This window comes from Taeniopygia guttata, chromosome 2, assembly GCF_048771995.1.
Source record: "Taeniopygia guttata chromosome 2, bTaeGut7.mat, whole genome shotgun sequence".
Classification (NCBI taxonomy): domain Eukaryota; kingdom Metazoa; phylum Chordata; class Aves; order Passeriformes; family Estrildidae; genus Taeniopygia; species Taeniopygia guttata.
In genome coordinates, this window is record NC_133026.1 from 28,984,554 (window position 1) to 29,006,696 (window position 22,143).

The 22,143-nt window shown below is 36.8% G+C and overlaps 1 protein-coding gene across 5 annotated transcripts in view; it reads right to left on the reverse strand.

Annotated features, from left to right (window-relative positions):
* Nucleotides 1-22,143, reverse strand: part of AGMO (alkylglycerol monooxygenase) — a 185,292-nt gene that overhangs the window by 100,344 nt on the left and 62,805 nt on the right. For 4 of the 5 annotated variants that reach the window (XR_012054533.1, XR_012054534.1, XM_072925563.1 and 1 more), the window contains exons 4-5: nucleotides 7,691-7,794; nucleotides 2,443-2,538 (exon numbers count right to left, since the gene is read on the reverse strand). Coding sequence is in view for 3 of the 5 variants with exons in the window: in XM_072925563.1 (XP_072781664.1) it covers nucleotides 2,443-2,538; nucleotides 7,691-7,794 (200 nt within the window). In the remaining 2 variants the exon portion in view is untranslated. The remainder of the gene's footprint in view (nucleotides 1-2,442; nucleotides 2,539-7,690; nucleotides 7,795-22,143) is intronic. The other variant, XM_030264752.4, reaches the window with a different exon arrangement.

Consider the following 22,143-nt stretch of genomic DNA (forward strand, 5'->3'; position numbering starts at 1 on the left):
GAAAGAGATTTTTTTCCTCCTCTGACTATCTAGTATATTCTCTTTATTTTTTCTTAAAGAGAAAGATGTGCAATCAAAAGTTGTGAAATAACAATTTCCAGAAATCTGGGAAAAAAAAAAAAAAAAAGCCCCCAAAAAAACAGTCCTTCATTTTAGAAGCAAACTATTATTACTATAACATTGCATTGGCAGAATGGAAATAATGAAGTGGATCTCCCCTAGATGCCTAAGGACATGTAACAGCACCCTTAGAATGGGCTCCCAGGGGACACCAGAGCTGCTGGGGGATGATAAGTTTCTGCTCTCAGAGCAAGGACTAGCAACACTTACTGAGACAGGACACTGCTTGCTATAGAACCCCAGGCTACAGACCTGAACAAACTCTGTATGCTAGTAAACTGACAGAAACAGAGACTTGAAGAAAGGATTTTCATACTAATATAATCTTTATAAGATAATTAGGATCATTAAAATTCAGAAAAGAACCGTTAGAGGGAAAAAAGAACAGCAATAGCTTTAAACGGTTAAATTGTGATAGCTGTTGCAAAGAAAACCCCACATAATGGTGAATACTCATAAAATATGATTATTAATTTCACAAAAAATATAAGGTAACATAAGCCTGAATGGCTGATACCATTTCCCTTCCTTTCCTTGCTTTTTTTCTGTCAATGCCTTGCCCTTGAGAGCAGGAAATCTGCTAATACATGGTGTAACCCTATTTCTATTTTGACATAATTTTTGACCTCAGAGCATGACTCCAACATATTTCAGCTGATTTCAGCTGTGCTATGAAATCAACAATATCAACATTAAGAATAACTTCCCTTGTAAGCAAAGTTCTATGAGTGGATCAACTGGATTAATACAAAAGATCCATTGTTTTTCTACCAGCACAATAATTTAATAGTAAGGAGTGCTTATCTTTTCATTGAGACTGAAATTCATTCTTGTTTAGACTCGTGTCTAAACTTGGCACATTGCACATATGCTATGGAAATTCCTTTTAAGCCCTATGAAGGAATAAGCACTTTAGAGGGACACAGGCAATTCATAAGCCTCTGAAACTCACTTTAGAAACTTTAGGCGTGCACTGTGGCACCAGTGCTGAGATTCATTGAGTTACTGCTACACAGCAGAACATTAGAAACCTCTCAGCCAAGGAAGAGATGGCTTCAAACACCAGAGAAGACATAGATGAGGCATATCATAATTTTTTTTGTGGCAGAGCACACTAAAACCAATTTGTAGAGCCTTAAAGCATGGTCAAAGAAACTTTGCTACCATATGAGGCCTAGTGTTCATTTGGTATAGTTTCAAAGAGTGCTTGAATTTTTTCAAAATATTTTTAAAAGTTTAAATGTGTATTGCTTCAGTTCATGCCACTTCTGGTGATATGTGTGACATTTTATCTATGCCTTTCCTATTCATGTGGTGTTTTAGATCATCAGACATATGGTAATGATTTTAGAAAACGTGTCCAACAGAAACAAAATGTCAACAATCAAAGTTTGCTATTGGTCCACCATAACTATCTGATTTTTAATTTTTTAATTCTTTTTTTAATGAAACACAGTGAAAAAATAGAAGAAAAATCTGAAATTTAAACAACATAATCACATAAAATATCAGATCAAGAAAACAAAATTCCTTTCCAGAAGAACTGTCCTATATATTGCATCATGAAATTAGAGAGGAAAAGGCATCTGCCTAGGCAGTTTAAACAAAGGAGTAAGTGTCACAGAAATAATTAGTCCACAACCCACCTGGGGCTACTGACAAATATGTTACTGACTTATAAAGTATCTTTAAATATCTCTATTGCAATGCAAGGAAGAAGGCAAAGGCCACTGAACTACCTGAGAAGTGTGGGAAACATCATGCTAATTACAGTGTGTTATTAACCATGTATATATGTAAACTAGATATGGTCTATACACTCACAAAACAGAAATGAAGTGGTGTAGTCATAAACAAATAGCCATCAGATAATCATGGAGCATTCTTCATGTGAGAATTACTTGCACTAAGAAAGAAACAATATCTAACTTCAGTTGCAACTCTAAATGATTTTTAAGAAGCACCATCTTTTGGGTTTTTTTCCCTAAAATATTTATCCTAGAAATGAAATCACTTTCAGTATCTGCTAAAAATGTTTAATAAGCTGCAAGATAGGAAAATACAGTATTAAAATAGCAAAAAGTTTTGATTCCTTACAGTTACCTTTTTTTTTTTTTCCTAAATCTAATTGGGACCAACTGGCCTCATTGCTTCTTATAAACTTAGCAATATATATTCAGAAAAAGGAATAAAAATGAACAGATGTTTCTCCTTAAAGAAGTCAGACAAAGATTTTTCTTACACAATAAATCAGCTGCTAGTGGATTTCCAAGACACTGCTCCAGGCTAACTGTTTAGGTATGGCTTAAAAACCTGGTTTACCTCTGTGTGTATCCAAAACTGGTAAAGCAGATTAAACTGTAAATGAACAGCAAACACTGAAGGGGGAATGAAAAGAGCCATGGGCAAGTTGAACATCTGAAAAATGAGAAAGAAAACATACATTAGATATATAATTCTAAATTAATGGTGATATAATGAAGTACTATGAGGAGCTCAAAGCACTGCACAATATACTTGCTTCTTCTAATACATCTGTAATGCAGACATAGATAGTGATTATTATGCTACTACTTGATGCGCTATAGCAAATGAGACATAAATTGATACAAAAGTGATTTCCCACAAGCCAAACTGAGGAAGTACAAAATCCAACATAAGAATTCATAAATTCTGGTATTAGATGTTTATGCTGTGTACCATAAGCAGCAGACAGCAACACAGACTTGACATTAAGGGTTGCCATATAGGGAAGAATGATCACAGATTAAGCAAGGTGCAAATTCATAACTATAGGTTTTCCATCCAAACTCCCTACATAAGCACTATGAGGGTAAGGCAGCTTACTTGGCTTTCAATGTTAATTGTAATTCTTACCTTTACTTTCTCATGGCATCTCCCATAAAGTCCCAATATATTGCTAAGTCCTAAAAACATGCTAGCATGAAAAAAATATCAGAAAACTGCTTACTTGGGAAATCCTGGTATCTGAGATACAGATGAAGTCTTAGGAATTTCACAATTAATTGCTTAACTGGCTGATCAACAGAATAAAACTTCTAAGACCTTCATATGTTAAAAGTCAGTCTGCTTTCTTCAGAAAAAATAAAATCTTGAAATATCTTATCTTTCCATTTTCCCTTTTACCTGACATTTTGTTATGTCACCTGCATTGAAAACTTAATATTTCTCTAAAAGACAGAGATTTTTCCTAAGCTAAACAGCAGCAGAGGTATCTTCAAAATTTTAAATCTCTTTAGCACTCAGGGAATATCTGTTTGGCCAACAAGAGCTCCCTGTGAAGCACAGGAAAATTAGAAAAATATATTTCCAAATTACTATTGTCCTTTTCAAAAAAAAATCGAATCTTTTAACATCCAAGAATGCAGTCCAATAGCCATGACAAGCCTCCTGGGCCAGGAATTTCTTTAGTGTAGGTCTGAACATAGCATGTAAAACCAGTATTCTCTCAGTCTTAGTCAACAGGGCTGCCCAATAGATTAGAACACTGAGGCTGTGAAACAACTGCACTTCCACCCCAGTGATGTGTCTGATGCGCTCAAGAAAGTCACCGCAGACACATCTCATGTGACAAACCAATGGAGGACTAGGACCTTGCAATATCACCTTAGTCTACTGGCTTCAACACCAGACAATGTCTGAAACACTAGGACAAAACCCTGAAGCCATTGCAGTATCACCTGGCAGGGCTGCGACAGCTGGGATTTCAAAATCTACATTTAAAGGCTTCATGGATCACAGATGCCCCACAAATTACCTGTCGAGCGTTTCTGTTTCTGTCTTGGAAGCTGCTTTCTAAGAAGTAAAGGAATTAAAAGGTAGTAGAGGGGGACTAAGTTTCTGTCTAATGGCATGATAACAGCAGGATTTTTTTTGAAAAGGAATGGAGAGGAAATTGATTTTTAAAAACCCAAAAAAACCAGACCAGATGGTTTTCAGATTATTCATGCAAGTGGTTACAGGATTGAAAGCAGGGTTAAAAAATTATATGCTTTTTCCCTAAAAGTATCAGAAGCAATTTGGTGGTATTTACAGATGACTCAAAGAGGAAAGAAGGATCATCTTCGTATTTATTTCCTAACTTACTTTTCACAAGAGTACTAGGATTTCCCTGCTAAGTGGTGGGATGAAGGAAATTTTATATAAATCTACAGGTAAATTTGAAACTGTCAAAGGAGAATGCATTACTAACTGCATTTTCTTCAGTGTAAGCTTTATTTTGCACAGAAAGGATTTGAAAGATCATCTACAGAACTCGTAGGGAGAAAGGAAAACTTAATCCATACCAAGATTTGACTTTTCCTATTTGTGGTTTCACTGAAACAAGAAGAGCAATCTCAGGAAAAGAAAAAACATCATTAAACAGTTCTTTACTGGAAATGCCAATTCACCAAATCAAAAGATTTCATGGCAATGTACCAGCTTTAACAAATTTGTAGAGGAAAAGCTTGCCTGGCTCCAGAATGGAATTTCTGGTCAAAAGTACAAGAAAACTTTTATCACACTGACAGATCTTTTTTCACTTGTGAATTCAGCAGCAGAGATTGGGAAAGTGCTACAGTAGCTGATGGGAAAAGCACACAGAGTGGGGGCACAGAGACATTTGCATCTGAGGCTGCTGCACTGCAGCTGTTGGCCTCCATTCCAAAGGCACTGCCCCTTTGGAAGGTCCATTGCCTACACTTCCATGTGGGCATCTCTTCCTCTCTCCCTCCCATTTGTAAGTAAGAGGTTATAACCACTTCCACTACAGAAAGGGAGTGCAATGAAACTCCTGAGGTTCAGCAGGGGCACTGAGTTTCCATGCCGGGTCTCTGGGGCCACCTGCTGATGCAGCTGCAGAGGGTCTGCGGGGCACGGGGGGCTGCAGGACAGCTGCTGACAGCAAGTTCGTGTGGGCAGGAACTCCTGTGGGGACTCTGCAGCAGTTAAAGGCAAGGATAAAATAAAAAAAATTCAAAAAAGCCCACCCATTTTTTACAGATCCCAGACCTGGAAGGCTCCTCACTAGACAAGACGTGACTGACTGTACTGAAAACTGTGCTCCCTATTCCAATTCCAGACTTGTATGTAGATGCTTCCACTGCTTTTATACCACTTTATCTAAATGTACTGCCTAAAGAGATCCAATTATTATGGATTTAATATTTGCAATTAAATCTTACCCTTAGAGGAAAGTTGAGAATGGTACTCAAAGCATTAAATCATAGCTTTTCAAAGTGTATGTGCAAATCTCTCACAATTGCACTTTGACTGTTTCATCATTTATATATTAATTTATATAGTATTATCTTGCTTTAGCTTGCTGTCTTCTTCTTAAATATTAATATACTTTTTTTTTGACATCTTTTTCCCACTAAATGGGCCTCAACAGTATCTCTCAGTCTACACAGTAGATTTGCTTCTCCATGGCCCCTCCAGTGGAGAAACAGAAATACTGTGTATGCAAAAAACATGAAGCACTATACATTCGATTCCAAAATCAGGAGTACATCTCACACCACTGATTGTCAAGCATGTTTTTCTATTCTGTTTCATTTCGTATCTTTTCAGTCATGGATTAATATGCTGATTTATTTATCTTACAATGTTGAACTTAAATACAACAGAGCTGGCAGCAGAACAGTCACATAATCCCATGCCATCCACCATAAGCTTCTCAAAAATTGGATGTCAAACTCATTGAACAGTATGGTACACATTCGACAAGATCAGATCACTCTGAGATTAACTAAGGATTTCACTGAGTTTCAGCTTCAAGGCAGATCCATCCATGGTTCTGGACAAAACTGTCAGTCCAAAAAATAGCAGTTCTGTAAGACTTAGCAAGAATTGTAATCATGCACAATAAGGCGTTGCAAAAAGAAAACTGGTGTGTATGTCTGAAAAGTTCAGGGAGGAGGCAAAACAGTATTTACATTAACCATATGTTTTGGCTAATATCAAATACTTCGTGAAAAAAACCTGGCACACAAAAGTACCATGTATTCCTAGTTTCATTTCCCTTTGCACAAAGCATATGAATTTTAAATGCACATATATTGTTTGCCAAGTGATACCAGTGTGGTCCTGAGGATGGTCCTTGGAATCCAAGGTGGCCAGACATCTTGGTCTTCCAAGTATTTTATGCTCTCTGAGCTATCATCTTCAAAATCATGCCATCAGACAAAGATCTCAAAGTTCTCATATGCACACCCGTATGTGTGCACACAGACTTTTTCTCTTTTTTGAATTATTGTTTTTGTTAAGCATTTGCACATATGGTCCCAATGGGTAAATGGGCAAAGGTTAAATCTTTAACACAGCAGTATTTACAGAGGAAGCAGGGTTGTCACAGACATCCCTTCCGCTATTGTTCATTACAGTAATTTCAATTCTAGGTAATCTTGCTAACATCAGATGATCATTTTCTTAATAAAAAAACAACAAACATTTATATAGATGACATTAAGAAAAAGATCTAAGAAATAGTACTGCTTCATGATTTTCAGAAGAAAATTTCCCTGGAACATAGCACTTTAATTTAATGTCATGCACTTAAAACAGTTACAAACTAGAGATTAAGTCCATGTTCAGTTACATAAGCATAAATCCACTTTACTGAAGTTAATGGAGTTATACTGGATTTGCATGGGTGAGCATACTCTCTTGACTTTGAGTCATTTGCTCACAGGCAGGATAGAGGGATTGCCAAAGGACTGTGGGTTTCCTTCACCACCCATATGATTCCTCATAGGAGAATATATAGAATTATATAATTATATTTATATATTTATATACGTGAATACATTTAATATCCCTTTTGAACTCTAATTCTGAAAATTAAATTTTTAAGTTATTCATTTTCCTAACAGACAACCAGACAAACTACAATCAGATTGAATAAAAAAAACCAGTCAAAAGAGAACATGAGGGCTCAACTTAGGAAATCAGCAGTTAGTCTGGGTGCAGAACTAAACCCTAAATATTATATTTATGAATGCATTTGGAAATATACTTTTTAAAATCTGTATATGAATACTGAATATGAACACATCTCACCATTTCAAAATAATTTTATCTGAAGTAACACTATATAAAATACTGCTCTTACCTATAAGAGTACTGATATGACATGAATGAGCAGAGACAAATAAATCCATTTGTGAGTCCAAAGAAAATTTTAATGATGATTTCTCTCCCTGCTCCTTTTAGCTAAACAGACATATTCTGAAACAGCAGAATTATACTCTGCTTTTTTTCTGTATTCATATATGAATAGCTGAATGAAAATTTCCCATTCTACTCAAAAAGTTATGAAAATATAAATCCAGGGTTATATAGTTAGCCTTCTTTAACTTTTTTAACTGTTTTCATGTTTGCTGTACAACATTAGTGATTATATTTTAAAATTTAGGATTATCAGATTCTTCAGTTTCATCTTCTGCGCCTTCAGTGTCAAACATCTTAAAAAAAATATGCTTTTCTTTGAAGGGAAATAAACACTATATTTTAACTTTTATTGAATCTTTTTTATATTAACTTGTTTGTCAAATCTTGTGCAACTTACCCAGGAGGTGTATTTCTGCAGTACAGATTGTCTCAAGGCTGTGAATAAGTTGTAATCTTCTGAACTATGGTGTACTTGGTGCGCAGCCCACAGTATATTAACCTCTGCAAAAGACAAAATTTCTGAGGTTTGTGCTAGAGAAGAAACATTTGTTTCCCTAGGCCTTTTTTATTAAGCTAATCCTCCAATTTACACTTTGATATTTTACATGAACATAAAATGATAAAACCTAATGCTCAAAGCTGAGTTTGTGTAGGCAAGGTTACATGTCTGTCAGCGCACACAGTCAGTAAATTTCATGCTGAAGTAAGGTGAGTCTGTAGCAGGAACTAAAATCATTGCTGGAAGCGCAGAAGGATGTGTGAGATGAGAATTGAACAGCCAGAAAGCCTCATCTGAGTTCTGATAAAATGATTCATGTTATCAGTAGGAGCTCTGTATGGGATTCAGAGGGACAAAGACTGAGGATGCTCGCATGTTTACACTTGATATTCTTAAAGACTAGAAGAGGACACAAAATGTTCCAAAAATCGTGTGCATCAAATTTAAATAGCTTAACCGGTCTCAGCTTTTATGCTTACATTTTTCTGGAATGTGTGAATCTTCAACCCACTTGTGCCACAGACCACAAAACACAGCCACTGCCTGCCCACTAGTGACAAATGGAAAAAATGTTTGCTGGGAAGCCTTGACCCAGCCAAAGGAAAGAAGTGGCTCTATTGTTACAGTTTAAAAAAAAAAAAAAAAGTTGGAATAAGGGCAAAACCAGTGTCAGCCACGTCCTCCAAAGTCATGTCACTTCTAATGCACTGAAATGAAGAATAGTTATAAATCCTGATTATATTTCAAGACATTTTCTCACTCAAATACAGATCTGGGTAGCCTGTCTGCACTGTATCTGGCCAGTGTGAAGTGGGATGTTAAAAATATTCATGGCCGTCAGTTATAAGGATTACCTTAATTATGGAAAAAAGGAAAAAGCCACATGGTCAATATAGCCCAAATAATGCCTATTTATCATAATCCTTTATTTAAGGTCTCATGTATTTCAAGGGATGAAGCCTCAGCTGATTACAGAAATTAAGAGTTGACTGGCTGTCTGCCAGCTGCACACTCCCATTGCACTGACCTTGTTTCACCAGAGCCATTAGAGAAGTGCCTCTGGCAGATATTAGAATCACATTAAGAAAACTATTTTATAGTGGCTGACTAAAGTCCTCTAATTATTTGCACCCAAGTTTACATGAAACAGTTTAGGTCTGGTGATTAACATGTACTTCCAATGTAAAGTAAGGCAAAAAAAATCCTCTTGATGAATCTGAAGGCACCTTTACTGCTTAGTGGACTACATAGTCTTGCAACAGGAGGTAACAGTTCTTGTATGCTAGCAACTGGGACCTTTAAATCTAATAATTTTTGAAGATTTGGTAATTAACATCACAAAATAATTTTTAATTACCTCTAGGACCTTAAAAATACTTTAAATTGTTGAAATAAATCCATAATTTCAACTATCAAAAACACTAATAAGAATTTTTTCTTCTTTAAATGCATTTGTTCCTGAAGGAACAAGTGTTCACTAATCAATAATTAGGGATGTCTCTCAAAAAAAACCCCAAAAAAGCCCAACCAACCAAACTCATCTCAATGCATCTCTGCCTAATAAACACACTAGGAAATGAATTATTCAGGTGAGCTTCAGTATTCAATAATTTCTGTTTGAAATGTTTCTCAAGACCTCAACAGAAGCTAAATGAGTGAAAAAAGCATCTGAAAAGGTGGAGGTTAAAGACCTGTCTCCTTAGTTGTTTTAAAAGCATTACTTCCTATCACAAACTGTGTGTAACACAAGCCTCCACTCAATGAAGTACAGCTGTGCAAACATGGTACAGTAACTGGATCTTTCTTCTTTCCCTCAGTCATTTTTCAGCATTATGAAAAGTTCAAGGAAGGGAATCTATGATGATTTTTACAGTCTACTTTCATTGTAGTTAAGGTCAAATGGTTTTCAAAATGAATTACTAAAATGGCATTTTATTAGGATTCATTTTTCAGTTAAACTGCCTCTTACATTAACAAGCATGTGGAATAAGGTAACCAAATATTGGTACAATGTTAGTTATTCAGATGTGTGAGCCAGCTTAAATGATCTATCATTTAAAAACACATTACAGGAATACTGGGGAGATAAACAAACAGTTGATGACACCAATGGCACAGACTATGTGAAATTCCTTTGAGAAATAGGCAGACTCAATTGGAAAAACAAATTTATTAAAATTAATCTGAAGAAACTGATAATCAAGAACTTCTTATCTGAAGCAGAAGAATAACATGAACGGGTGAAATAGATAATCCCAAAACTGAGTCTGTAAGCATTAGTATATTAAAAATATTACAACTATAATGCCAAAAATTCATCTCTCAAATCTAAGAAACAGACCAAGCATTCTTCATGGAATAAAGCTGACTGCTCACCAACTGCCCACAAGAGAAATGAAATTGTATGTGTCCACAGAAGACTTGTGGTTTCACTTTTTCATTTCTAATGATGATAACTTGAAAGAAAATGAAAAAATTATTTGAATGAGAATAAAATTAGAAAAGACTCTTCCACACAGACTTTCTCATATGTATTGGTCTCTTAATGAACAATAAAGAAAGCAAGTTTGAGCCAATTCCTACACAGATTAAAAAAAAAAAAAAAGCAGAACACAGGAAGTATTACTGCATTTTATAAAATTATCAAATCCTTCTGTGAAGCCACAGGAAAAAAGTAGGCAATGGAATTGGAGAAGCCACTGAGACAGTGTTCTAATTAAATGTTCGATGTTTCATAATTCAAATGTGATTGTTAAATACAATTTAAGAAATAGATAACTTCAATACACTATACACAAACCCCCTATTTTTGATTGAGGAGAATGAACTTCATGGAATCATAGGGTAATTCAGGTGGAAGAGAATCACCAAAGGTCTCCAGTCCAACCTCCTGCTCACAGTAGGACCAGCTTAAAGTTCCTGAGACTCACTTTGGTCTCGGTAAACCTCTGCATCTGCTGCTATTATGAAGAACTACCAGTCAGTAAAGATAAGGTAGCATTTTCTTTTCAAGTAGTTGTGAAGAAAGTTATACAAGTTATAACCCAGGACAGCAAGGGTCTCCTTTCCTGTTGTGGTTTTCTCCAATTTCCTGTTAATGGATGGAGACATGATGAGCTATTCTCATCTGGAGAACAACAGGGCAACTGCATCTTGGTACTGGAGTATAAAGAATTGGTACTTAAATTAATTGGTACTTAAATTTTTGAATTTATTCCTATTATTATTACTGTCATTACAACCTACTGAATCAATTAATATTTCCATCCATCACCCAATTTGAAGAATCAACATGTAATCCCAGCATACAAAAAAATGAGGCCATGTAGCTAGGTGATGAAGGAAAATTGGTGCTACCCAGAAACTGCTGAATGAAGGACAGGTTATGATTTGGCCTTCAGTTTTCATTCTAGCTCTTTAAGTCTCTTTGACGTCATCTCAGAATCAGACGTGCACTTGCAAAAATCAGTAAGCGACAAGCAGCTGAGAGGTTTGTACCTACAACTTCAAAATAAAAGGAAGATTTGTCATTTAAGCATTAGTTCAATGTATAAATTCTGTTATTAGAAGAAAGAAAATGAGAACCTGAGGTAACCAGCCTGGCTTTGAGGGAACTTACAAGTAGCCTTGTAACAGCAATTAAGCACTGGCTAACAAGAAGCTGGAGTCAGGCTTTTTTTCAGCAGTCCCATTTATCTTCTTTTTTGGATTTTCCAAAATGAAGAATTATTATTGATGTTATTCTTCTTTTGTACTTCTTCTTTCCTTCCTCCTCCTAATTAGTTCATAAAATGTAATGTTTCACACACTTTCAAAATCATATTGGTAAGGCGACCAATGATTTTACTAAGGCTTACTTTTTCTTTAATTTAAAAGTAATTTTTCATTACTAATCAAGTTCCTTTCTATGAATCTCTAAGATCCAATGCCTGAGCCATATTTCATTGCTTCTGAAGTATTTCTTTTTTAGTAGTAAGAAAGGTTCATTGTGCACATAAGATTCCTCTTGCAGAATACAAAATACAGAGGTGTCAAAATGAGACATTTTTGTTGTTCATTTCAGTAATTTGAAGTGATTTCCATAGCCCAAAACACTTTGGTTAACAACAGGAGAAAACATGTATACCAATAAAAACCTATAGTCATTTTAAGGAGTGATTTCAATGAAAACAGTCATTTTATGAAATCTTCAGAATCAGTAAAATGGTACAGATTTGATGACTCTTGAGTAAATTAAAAAAAATAGAAATGAACTTACAATAAAATATGCATACAAGCTTTATTAAACCTGGATCTTAAGTAATATGGAAAAAAAATACAGATTAGTCATGTAAAGTTTCCATTCTCTCACAGTATACACTGACTGTAGCCAGAAGAACAAGTGAAAGTTTCCCTTCAGCTTAAACTTAAACAGAGCCTTCAGTTTTGCTATGCTAACCATCTTTTAGAAGATGGCATGGTCCCAGCTGACCCCAGTATGGAATCTGTTGTTCCTAAAGCAGGTGTAACCCACAGGGCTTCAGAGGCAGGTATTCTGTGCTGCCTTCACCTACAAGCAATGAAAAAGGGATAATCTCCTGGGTCTACTTCTCTCTAGTCAGAATTAGCTGAAACCCCAGGATGACTGAGGAAGGAAAAACAGCCTGGAAGGTAGAAATGTCTGTCATCCATTTTCTATGCATTTCAATCCTACCTAAAAAGATAAAAGAGAGGAAAATACATAGCATTTAAATAATTTATCTGTTAAACTATTACCTTTTCTGATTCACAAAAAACCCCCAACTGATTACTCACTATGTTACTGCCTTCTTCTAACTGATGTGTTCATAGAATATGATGAGTTGCAAGGGGCCCACAAGGATTATCAAATCCAACTCCTGGCCCAGCACAGGACAGCACCAAGGATCACTCCATATGTCTTGAGAGCATTGCTGAAACCCTTCTTGAACGCTGTCAGGTGCTGTGACCACTTTCCTGGGGAGCCTGTTCCACTGCCTGGTCACCCTCTGGGTGAAGAAACTTTTCCTGATACCCACCATAAACCTTCCTTGATGGAGCTTCATGACTGGTCACCAAAAAGTGATCAGTGTCTGCTTCTCTACTCTGACTCACAAGGAAGTCATAGCTGCAATGGAGTCTCTCCTCAGTCTCCTCTTCTCCAGGCTGAACAGACCAAGTGCCCTCAGTTGCTCCTTGTATGGCTTCCCCTCAAGGCCCTTCACCATCTTCGTTGCCCTTCTTTGGATACTCTCTAGCAGTTTAATGTCTTTTTTATGTTGTGGCACCCAAAACTGCCCACAGCACACGAGGTGAGGCCGCCCCAGCTCAGAGCAGAGGGACAATCCCCTCCCTTGCCCAGCTGACCACGCTGTCCCTGATGTCCCTCAGGACATGCTTGGCCCTCCTGGCTGCCAGGGCACTGCTGGCTCATGTGCAACCTGACAGTGACCAGGACCCCAGGTCCCTTTCCTTGGCACTGCTCTCCAGCATCTCATTCCCCAGTCTGTCTGTACATCCAGGGTTGTTCTGGTCCAGGTATAGAATCCAGTACTTGTGCTTGTTAAACTTTCTAGTGTAGCTAGTGATCACCCAGACCTTTAATTTGACAAGGTCTCCCTGCAGGGCCTCTGCCTTCAAGGGAGTCAAGGGCTCTTCCCAATTTAGTGTGCTATTGATGCTTTTTAAGAATTTGAATAAATCCCTTCTCATGCAGAACTCTTTCACAGAACTCGTTCTCTCTTTGATTCTACACTTGCATTGGATGAGCAACCCCGCAGTACAGTACCACTTATATTTTGTTACTGAAAAGGACAATTACCAGATTTGTTTTAATAACACTGGTTTAAAAAACTGTATTTTGGGACCTATTTGAGATCCACCTCACATAAAACCAGAATCTAACAGATTACTTATCATCTCCACAACAGAAGTAGATATGAACTGTGCGGAACTCTCCTGTTCAGTGTTATGTTGTAGCCCCTATTTTGTGACTCTTCTGAGCCAATTTTGCTTTATGTTTTTTGTTTTAGTGTTTTTCAGGCAGAGTTGCAGGATAGCTCATTTGCCAAAAAGCTCTGCTTCCTGCTTATTAGAAATATAATTCTTATAGGAAAAATTCTTTCCTCGGTTACGTTAGCGTTAGCACAGAGCTGTGCGGGTTTAATGAGAACAGAACTACATCCAAGGAATTTATCTGGAAGGCTCTGTTATATACCACACACTAGGAAGCATGTATATAGGGAAATGCACACTTTTTTTTGTTTGCTTTGTTTGTTTTTTTTTTTTTTTATAAGATACATTTTTCTAAAATTGTGGCCTTGGCTACAGTGACTTTCAGCAGTTTGTATTCTCAAGATAATCACATTTGTAAATCAAAAGACTGGCTGTAAGGAGGCCTGAGTTCAAGTGGTGAACTAGGCTTGATTTACTGCAGAACATCAAAGGATTTTCTTAACCTTTCTCTTCTTCTCATTTTTCTTGAGAAGCACCTATCTGTGCATGTTCCCAACTCAGATTAGTTCTCAGCCTTTAGAAAGTAGGAGTTCCACCACTGTTTAAAATACTAGCCATTGCTCATCAAGCCGGTGTGTCAGGACAAAGGGAAAAACTCAAAAACATCTTTTTAGCCTCAGTATTATCTAGTTCTCATCTGTCATTTTGCAATGAAATACACATTGTGGTACCCTGGTAATGCCAAGATAGACAATCACACAGCCTGCCACAAAGCCAGTATCAAAAGAAAACGATGCTACCAAGAGACACCCTGTGGTCTCTATAAGATCACAACCCAGCAGTTTAATTAGTAAATTTCACTTGGTGTTCAGCATCTGATCCTTCTGGGATCTGAGATGTGCTCTTTCTGAGCTTTAGTCAGGATTATCTCTGTTTTTCAGCCTGATTCTTATGTTACTCTATGTGGTCAGCAAACTATTTAGTGAGTGGGCTAACTTGTAATCAAGTAATACATGGTATACACTCCCATGGTTTGTAAGCCAAAAATTCGAGCAACCTTCTACAAAACCTGCCTCCAGAATATGTGCACAAGCCAAAACCTCCTGCTTGATCTGCTGCCATACCATTTGAAAACACAAATCTGCTCCCACACAAAAAAATTTCCACAATATGATCTGCAAAACTTAAGATGCAGAATGGTCTGGGGAAACGTGGGAAGAATCAAGATAAGCCAAAGTATTACACATGCTACCCAGAATAAACAACAGCCCAGATCCTATCCCCTTCTAGTAAGAATCTAGGGGACTGGGAATTACACTCAGATACACTTCTGAATCTGTAAAATATTTAAGAGATCATGTGGTTAGGAAAGCAGAGGCTGGCCAGGTCAAAAATAATGGTCCTCTCAACCCATACGTGCCTTATGTTATTTCCTGGCGTCCTCCTAAGCCTGGGACATCAATGGAAAGGCTAGAAAAAGCCACAGCATACCCAAAGATTCAGCCTCTTGGAACTAGTAGGAGCAGTTCTCTTGGAAACTGAGCTGCATGAGTCAAACTTCATGCAGCATTGTTATATCCATGTAAATCAGAGTAAGAATCCCAGTTATTACATTAGGACACTGTTAACCCATAGCCTGGGAGCTTTTCATAGAGTTTCCAGGAACTGAACAGTCTGTTTCTACATACACCACGGAAAGCCACAAAGGAATAAAAGTTATCAGGTAAGATTCAGAAATAAATAATAGTGACTCAATCTCTGACTTGACTCATAGTTGTAACAGAAAAGGAACGTGCATTCCTTTGTGCGAAAAGATATTGAGAAGATAAATGATCCAAAGAAATTTTAGGATGGAATTGTTGGATTTGGACACTTCCACAAAGACAAATCGGAAAAATCTAAAAAATTAAGAAAAATACAATAGGGATGAAGTTTTAGCGCTGTGTATATAAGTTAACTCTGGAAATAGTGGAACATTTGCCAAGTCTTTCAGTCCACAGTAGGTCTCTCACAAAAATTCTGCTACAACAACTTGCCTGACTAGCCTATTTCTCACACCTTCCTGAAGCTAATTTTCAAATGCTCTAGCTGTCTGGAGCAGCTCTGCAGCTGGTCAAAGCTTTTGTTTCCCCGAGTTCTGGACAATCTCTGTAACAAAGGTAGAAGCTCTAGACCATCAGGAACCATAATGGCAGCAGCTGTTGCACTCTCACTTGTCTCTCACATGTGTATAAGGCTTGATTCTGTTTTCCAGTTGTTAAGGATTTCATAACAGATTCTTTATGTGTAAAAGTGTTAAAACAGCTCTGATTTGTTTAAAAAAAGAATAAAATGGTGTCATGGCAGTTTCAAGGATAACCAGACTATAGCATAAAATCCTCTTTGAGACCCAGCCCCAAGCCCTATCAAGCACTTCCCACAAATATTGGCCTCAAGTTTTTTCAAATACCCTTTATTCAATGAGGGTTCCTCCTGGTTATAGCAAGAATTATCCACCTTACACCTCCCAGCCTCCTGACTGAGTGACACACCATATTTTAACTTCTGAAATTCATTGATGTAGAAACTTTTTGCAGCACTTTGCTCTTTCTGCACCTTTTTTACTACAAAGAGGAGAATATGGCTCATTAATTTCACAACTTAAATCATTGTGCTGTTGAAGTTACATTTATGTATTAAAATAAAACCTATAAAAACTTTCTGTGTAAAGAAGATGCCCAGCAGCTGTTTCAAAATGACTCCTATAGGTCTGTTCTACTTTATACAAGCTGCAGACTTGACTCAAGCTTCTCCCAGTATGACCAATTACAGCACCGGCAGTCTTTAGTTCTGAGCACTTGCCAACCTGTACGACTTAGGGGTACTGACTACTGAGGTCAAACTGTTGTATGAACGTTGAAACACATTAATTGTGACAAAATTAGCACTGTGTTAATTAGCCTGATGATAAAAAGAGAACTGAGACTAAATTAAATAAAATCTTAAAAGGGAAAAAAAATACTTTAAAAAGCCTAAAAACTAAGTTTTAATTCAATTCTTTCTATTTTTTTTTTCTTTCTCCAAAAGAGTCTCAGCCACTGAAATGTCAGCTTATGCAATTTGAGAACATATTCATCTTGGAGGATCTTAGAAGGAAATTGCTGAAATGAAATAGGGAAAAAAAAGAGATAATTCTCCTTTTGTTTTTTTTGTGTGGGGGAGTGGGGTTGAGAGTTCTCCTCCTGTATTCTGGGCTGTCTTTATAAAAGATTGATGTCTGGTGTCACTGTTAGGAAGTGCAAACTGTTCAGCTTCATTGCAATCCATGTCCTCATCCTCTTGCTCTGCAGGATACCACATACTTTGGCAGGCAATATTCAGAAGGGAAGCACTTTATGGCAAGAATGGATACCAGTGAAACCTTTTCCCACAATGTTCAAAACTCTGAATGTGCATACATTAAAGCAACATAAAGCTGGAGGATATTAGGAAGAAAACAATAATTGATAGTAACTCAGACACATTAGTCTTACTTTTTTTTTTTTTTCCCTCAGAACAATACATTCAAAAAATACTAGGGAAGTACACACACAAAGGTGAAAAAAGAAAAAAAAAGTATGAACTGGAATGATTTCAAGTCTTCCAACATAAAAGCATAAACATAAACATACTTTTTCAAAGGAAATATCCATGGCCCCTTCATGTATCTTTTACCTTTCAGGTTGAATTCCTGCATTCATTTATTTGGTTGGTCATTTTTTTCAAACTAAATACAGTAAGAATTAACACTGATAAGTCAATTTATTCTGGTATAAAAGAAGAATTGGCTCTCCACTTTTCTCTTCCAAAGTGTTTTAAATTACTTCTTTAGCTAAGTTCCCAAATGATAGATGTGTGAAAACGCAGACTAGATTTGCAAAAAATCTACAGAAATTTACAGAGATACTGGGAAGGCCATATGCTTATTAAACAGTGGTAGTTCCATTGTATTTGGTAGCCATCCACTTCATTTATAGCATACGTGATGTGTGCTAAAAGAGACCTGCCCTTCCACAAACTACATTTGGACCATTGTTGTCAGCACTCATCTTATGATATGGTTGACCATAGATCCTCTGTGCCTATCAAGTAATTACCTATGGCTCCATCTGTTATGGATGCTTTGGACACTATTAAGCGTGCTAAAACTTTAATAGCCTTTTTAGTTCATCATTCTAACAAGAAGGACATGGAATCCGTTTAGAGAGATTATTAGATAAAGAGAGCAGATCACAGTCAATTGTCAAAGCAGGCAACCTCCATAGAAATGTAGAAAAGAAAGGCACAAATTTGCCTCCATACTCCACTGAGCTGGGATCTACTTGGCAGAGAGCACCCCTAAATGTGTCAGCTGGGATTATCAAGAGGATGCCTCTAGCACCAGAATGTTATCTTTAAGGTTTTGTCTCCCAACATTCCCTGTCCTGTCTCTTCATCAGGAAAGAGACATGAGCCTAAATTACGACTACACAAATAGGTAGTCCTAATTGGAGCCATCCATAGGGATACACATACTAGCAGCATGCTCACATTTAGCTAAGAGGCATAAAACAGTCTGTAAGAAAGCCTTTTACTGGGTGCCCCTTGCTTCTAGTGTTAACTCTTGAACTCCAAATATCGGGAGTATCAGTACCCAAATATCAGTGAGAGAAGTAACTTACATTTCCTCTTTCCCCAAAATATTGATAAATGATTACTAGCTGAAGACAGCTGAAGCCACATGCAGCAGAGTTTCAGGTATGGAGTTCTTTCAACATGTGCCTAAGTTCTGGTCAAAGTTTGGAGAGCTGAAGGTGCTCCTGCACTACCAGCAAGCACTGAAACAGATTGAAGGTCTGGGAGTGCAAAACAATGGCTGGCAACACCAAGCACTAACAGATGAAGCCGGAGGTGCGGGGGAGCAGGAATACCAACAGACTCCTACGATGCTAATTCAGACTGATTTGTCAAAGAGCAGCTCTAGCACTTGACCTGTAAAGGCACTCCTCCTACATGCTCACTGGGTTTGGCAGCCACATGTCTCCTGAATGATGTTGCATTTTCTGACTTTAAAGGCCAATAGCTAGTGGCTGGATAATTAGTACCAGAGTTAACAGAAAGGAAAGGATTTCAGAGACAGAAAATAGCAAGTATAGAAATAAGATTGATTTTTAGCTGATTAATTATGACATTTGTACACATCCCACTGTTAATTAATTCATTTTTTATGCTTTATCTGTTTGCTCTAAGCTATAGAACAAGCTAAGACTGAAAGCTCAAAGCAGGATGCAACTGTTGTACCTTGTATTTTCTAATCACACAAAAGTCAGCATTAAAGCTATGAAGTGCAGGACACTAGACTGCAGGCGTACCTCAACCACTGAAGTTGCATATAGGAAACAGATCTGCCCAAGAAAAACAGGCTCCTCTACTCCATATAGTGTGATTATTATCTGGCAAGGGTAGTGTATTTCATTTTCAATATAAAAATAGAAGGTTTTTTTGCTGCTTTGAGATCTCTGGCTAAAATCCATTCCTAGACAAAAGAACTGACCCAAAACGAGTTTGCTGTTGGCTTTTTTAGGCAGATTGAACCAATCTCAATTCTAGTCTACCAAAAAAGTCCTATTACTCCACAGCCAATCTCCACCTACTATGAGCAGGGGAGGAGAGGGAAACAGAGAATCTTTATCTGAAAAGTGTTGATTGTTTTATGGAAAACATACTTGTAAGTACTAAGTTTTACAGTGTGTTAAGACATACTGAACAGTACACATTTATGTGTAATTTCATAGGACATTTTATGTGCACTCCAGTACGCATTATCTCTACACCCAGCATGGGAGGTTTCAAACCTTTTAAGTTAAAGAACTACCCTGTATTCATCTCACCACTAAATTAGTCTTTGAGAGAAGATCTCAGCAACACTAAGCAGGAGCAAAACAGTGCCCAGGGGAAGCAGAGCACAGCTGTGCCAGTCCAGCTATAAAGAATATTCTTTAGCCAAAACTCCAAAGGTATTGCTAGGAGCTTACACTAGGAAATCAGGACATAGATAATCAAATCAGTATAACTGGCAGGTTCCAATTTCTAAGATAATGGATATAGCACAGAAACCTTCTTAATTTCACCTCAAGGCAGAGAAAAGTGGGGGGAAAGAAGAATTTAAGAAAAAAGGCAGCAGGGAAGCATTGTAGAAACACAAGCAAACCTAATGTAGAGACAACTGCTGAAATACATCAGAACAGTAAATTCACATATGTTTATAAAAAACTTGAAGGCTATAAAGATAGACATGATCTTTCAAAAACAGATCAAAACTTTAAATCATTGTTTAAATAATATTAATCCCACTTCAATAATGTTCCAAACTATTTAACCACAACCAGCCATAGAGAAGAAGCATGTCTGATAAAGCAAGTGGGAATTGAAAGACATGGTCAGACTAGAAAATTTTACTTCACAGGCCTATTCTTTACCTCCTCTGCTACTAACCAAAAAGAACTGTAGTTTAAGAGTACTAAATACTCTTCTTATTCCCCCACTAATGTTGCAAGAAAGACAATATTGTCTACATAAAATTTGGCTATAATAATATAAATGTTTTGGCATAACATCAGTACAGATTATAAATAGTACAGGTGTCTGTTTCCAAATGTAAAAGCAAAATAAACATCTGCATTTTGCAACTGGCTAGGGCAATCATATCACCGCATAGATGTTAATCTAATTCTATTACAATGGGCTTCTAATCATCTACATATTTCCTCTGAAACTAGATTCAAACCCTTAGATCAGGAGCACTTCTTTCTGTTCATTTATTGAACATACAGAACCTACCATGTCTCACCTCTTCTGAGACTTTGTGGATCTTCTGTGCTGTATGATCACATAAGGTCTGAATATTCAAAGTTACAAGGAAAGATTTATAAAGGTGTACAAGAGACAGATACATTTGTTTCTGGAATTAGATAGGGCTGGTGCAGTAGAGCTCAGTGGAAAAGCAGGTGGTTGAGATTATGATCAACCAGGCAAACAAACTCAGGCAAGCTGGACCAGATGGCCTTTTTTCTGTTACTAATATTACTTATGTTCCTATTCAGCTGTAAGAAATTACAATTAGTTTACCTGTTCAGATTTTCCTGACTCAAATTACATAAGATCAATGCTCTCACTTCATTGTCACATTAAAACTTATCATGACACTGTCTGTAATTCTATTTAATAATTTACAATGCTGCCAACCCAGAAGAGAAACTGGTAGGTGTAATAGAAGAAGTTTTGCCTTTAACAACACCAATTACATAGCAAACCACATAAAAAAGGAAAGGAAAAAACCCAAGAAAATACCCAAAAACTTAATCTAGAGGATTAAGTGCTACTAGATACAAACAAAATCTGAAGTCAAACCATATTTCCTGCATTAAAAGATGAAATTTGGATGGAAAAATAATGGGTGTGACAAACCTGTAGTCACAGAGATTGCATGACCCATTAATTTACAACTCCACCAACCATGTCTAAATCTCTCCTTCATCTAACATGTGACACAGTTCAGAGGCAATAAATTTAAAATCACAATGGTATTTCACAGGTGCACAGGAAAAAGTAACATCTCTAAGATTCCAATTTGCATTAACTTATTTCAAAATTATACAAGCTATTTTTACATGTGGGCTACAACTTATTTTGAACTTTGGATTAATATGAGTGTGGCTTTTCTGTGACAGCAGATCTGGATTACTGTTAGCAAAGAAAACTTTACCATTTGTGGGGTATATTCTGATGCTGTAAAGATCCTAATAATCTAGTGAAAAAGTTAACTGAGTGAAAAGACTTACAGTATTATGGCCAGACTTCAGAGCAATCCACTCAACACCAATCTATACCTATTTTCTAAAATAGCACTCTCCACTGTAATTTGGTATCACACATAATAATACAGAGACAGAGCAAACTGCCTATCATACACTTTATAAAACTTTAGGAATCATTCTGCATTTATGTCTATTTACATTTTAAATGTCATCTTGGTCAATTAAAGTCTAAGCTCTTCAAGCACTCCATGTGCAGGCACATTGAGGCCACATGAAGAACTGCGAAGTTCCAGTTTACATCAATCAGGAGTCTTAGAAGAAACCATAAAAATGTATAAACTATCTATACTTATTTTTCATATGTTTTTACTGAAGCATGCATAGAATGTGTTACATCCCACAGCCACTGATATTGACATAGTTATTGATTGCTGCTTCATTTCTTTGTAATTATTTCAGAGAAATGCTGGAGGAAGAATTTGAAACTCAAAATATGCTGTGACTCCCAGTATAGATCATATTTCAGGGATAGCTTTAACAACTTCACAAATTTCCTTGATCCTGGCTCTGCAGGATCAGAATATG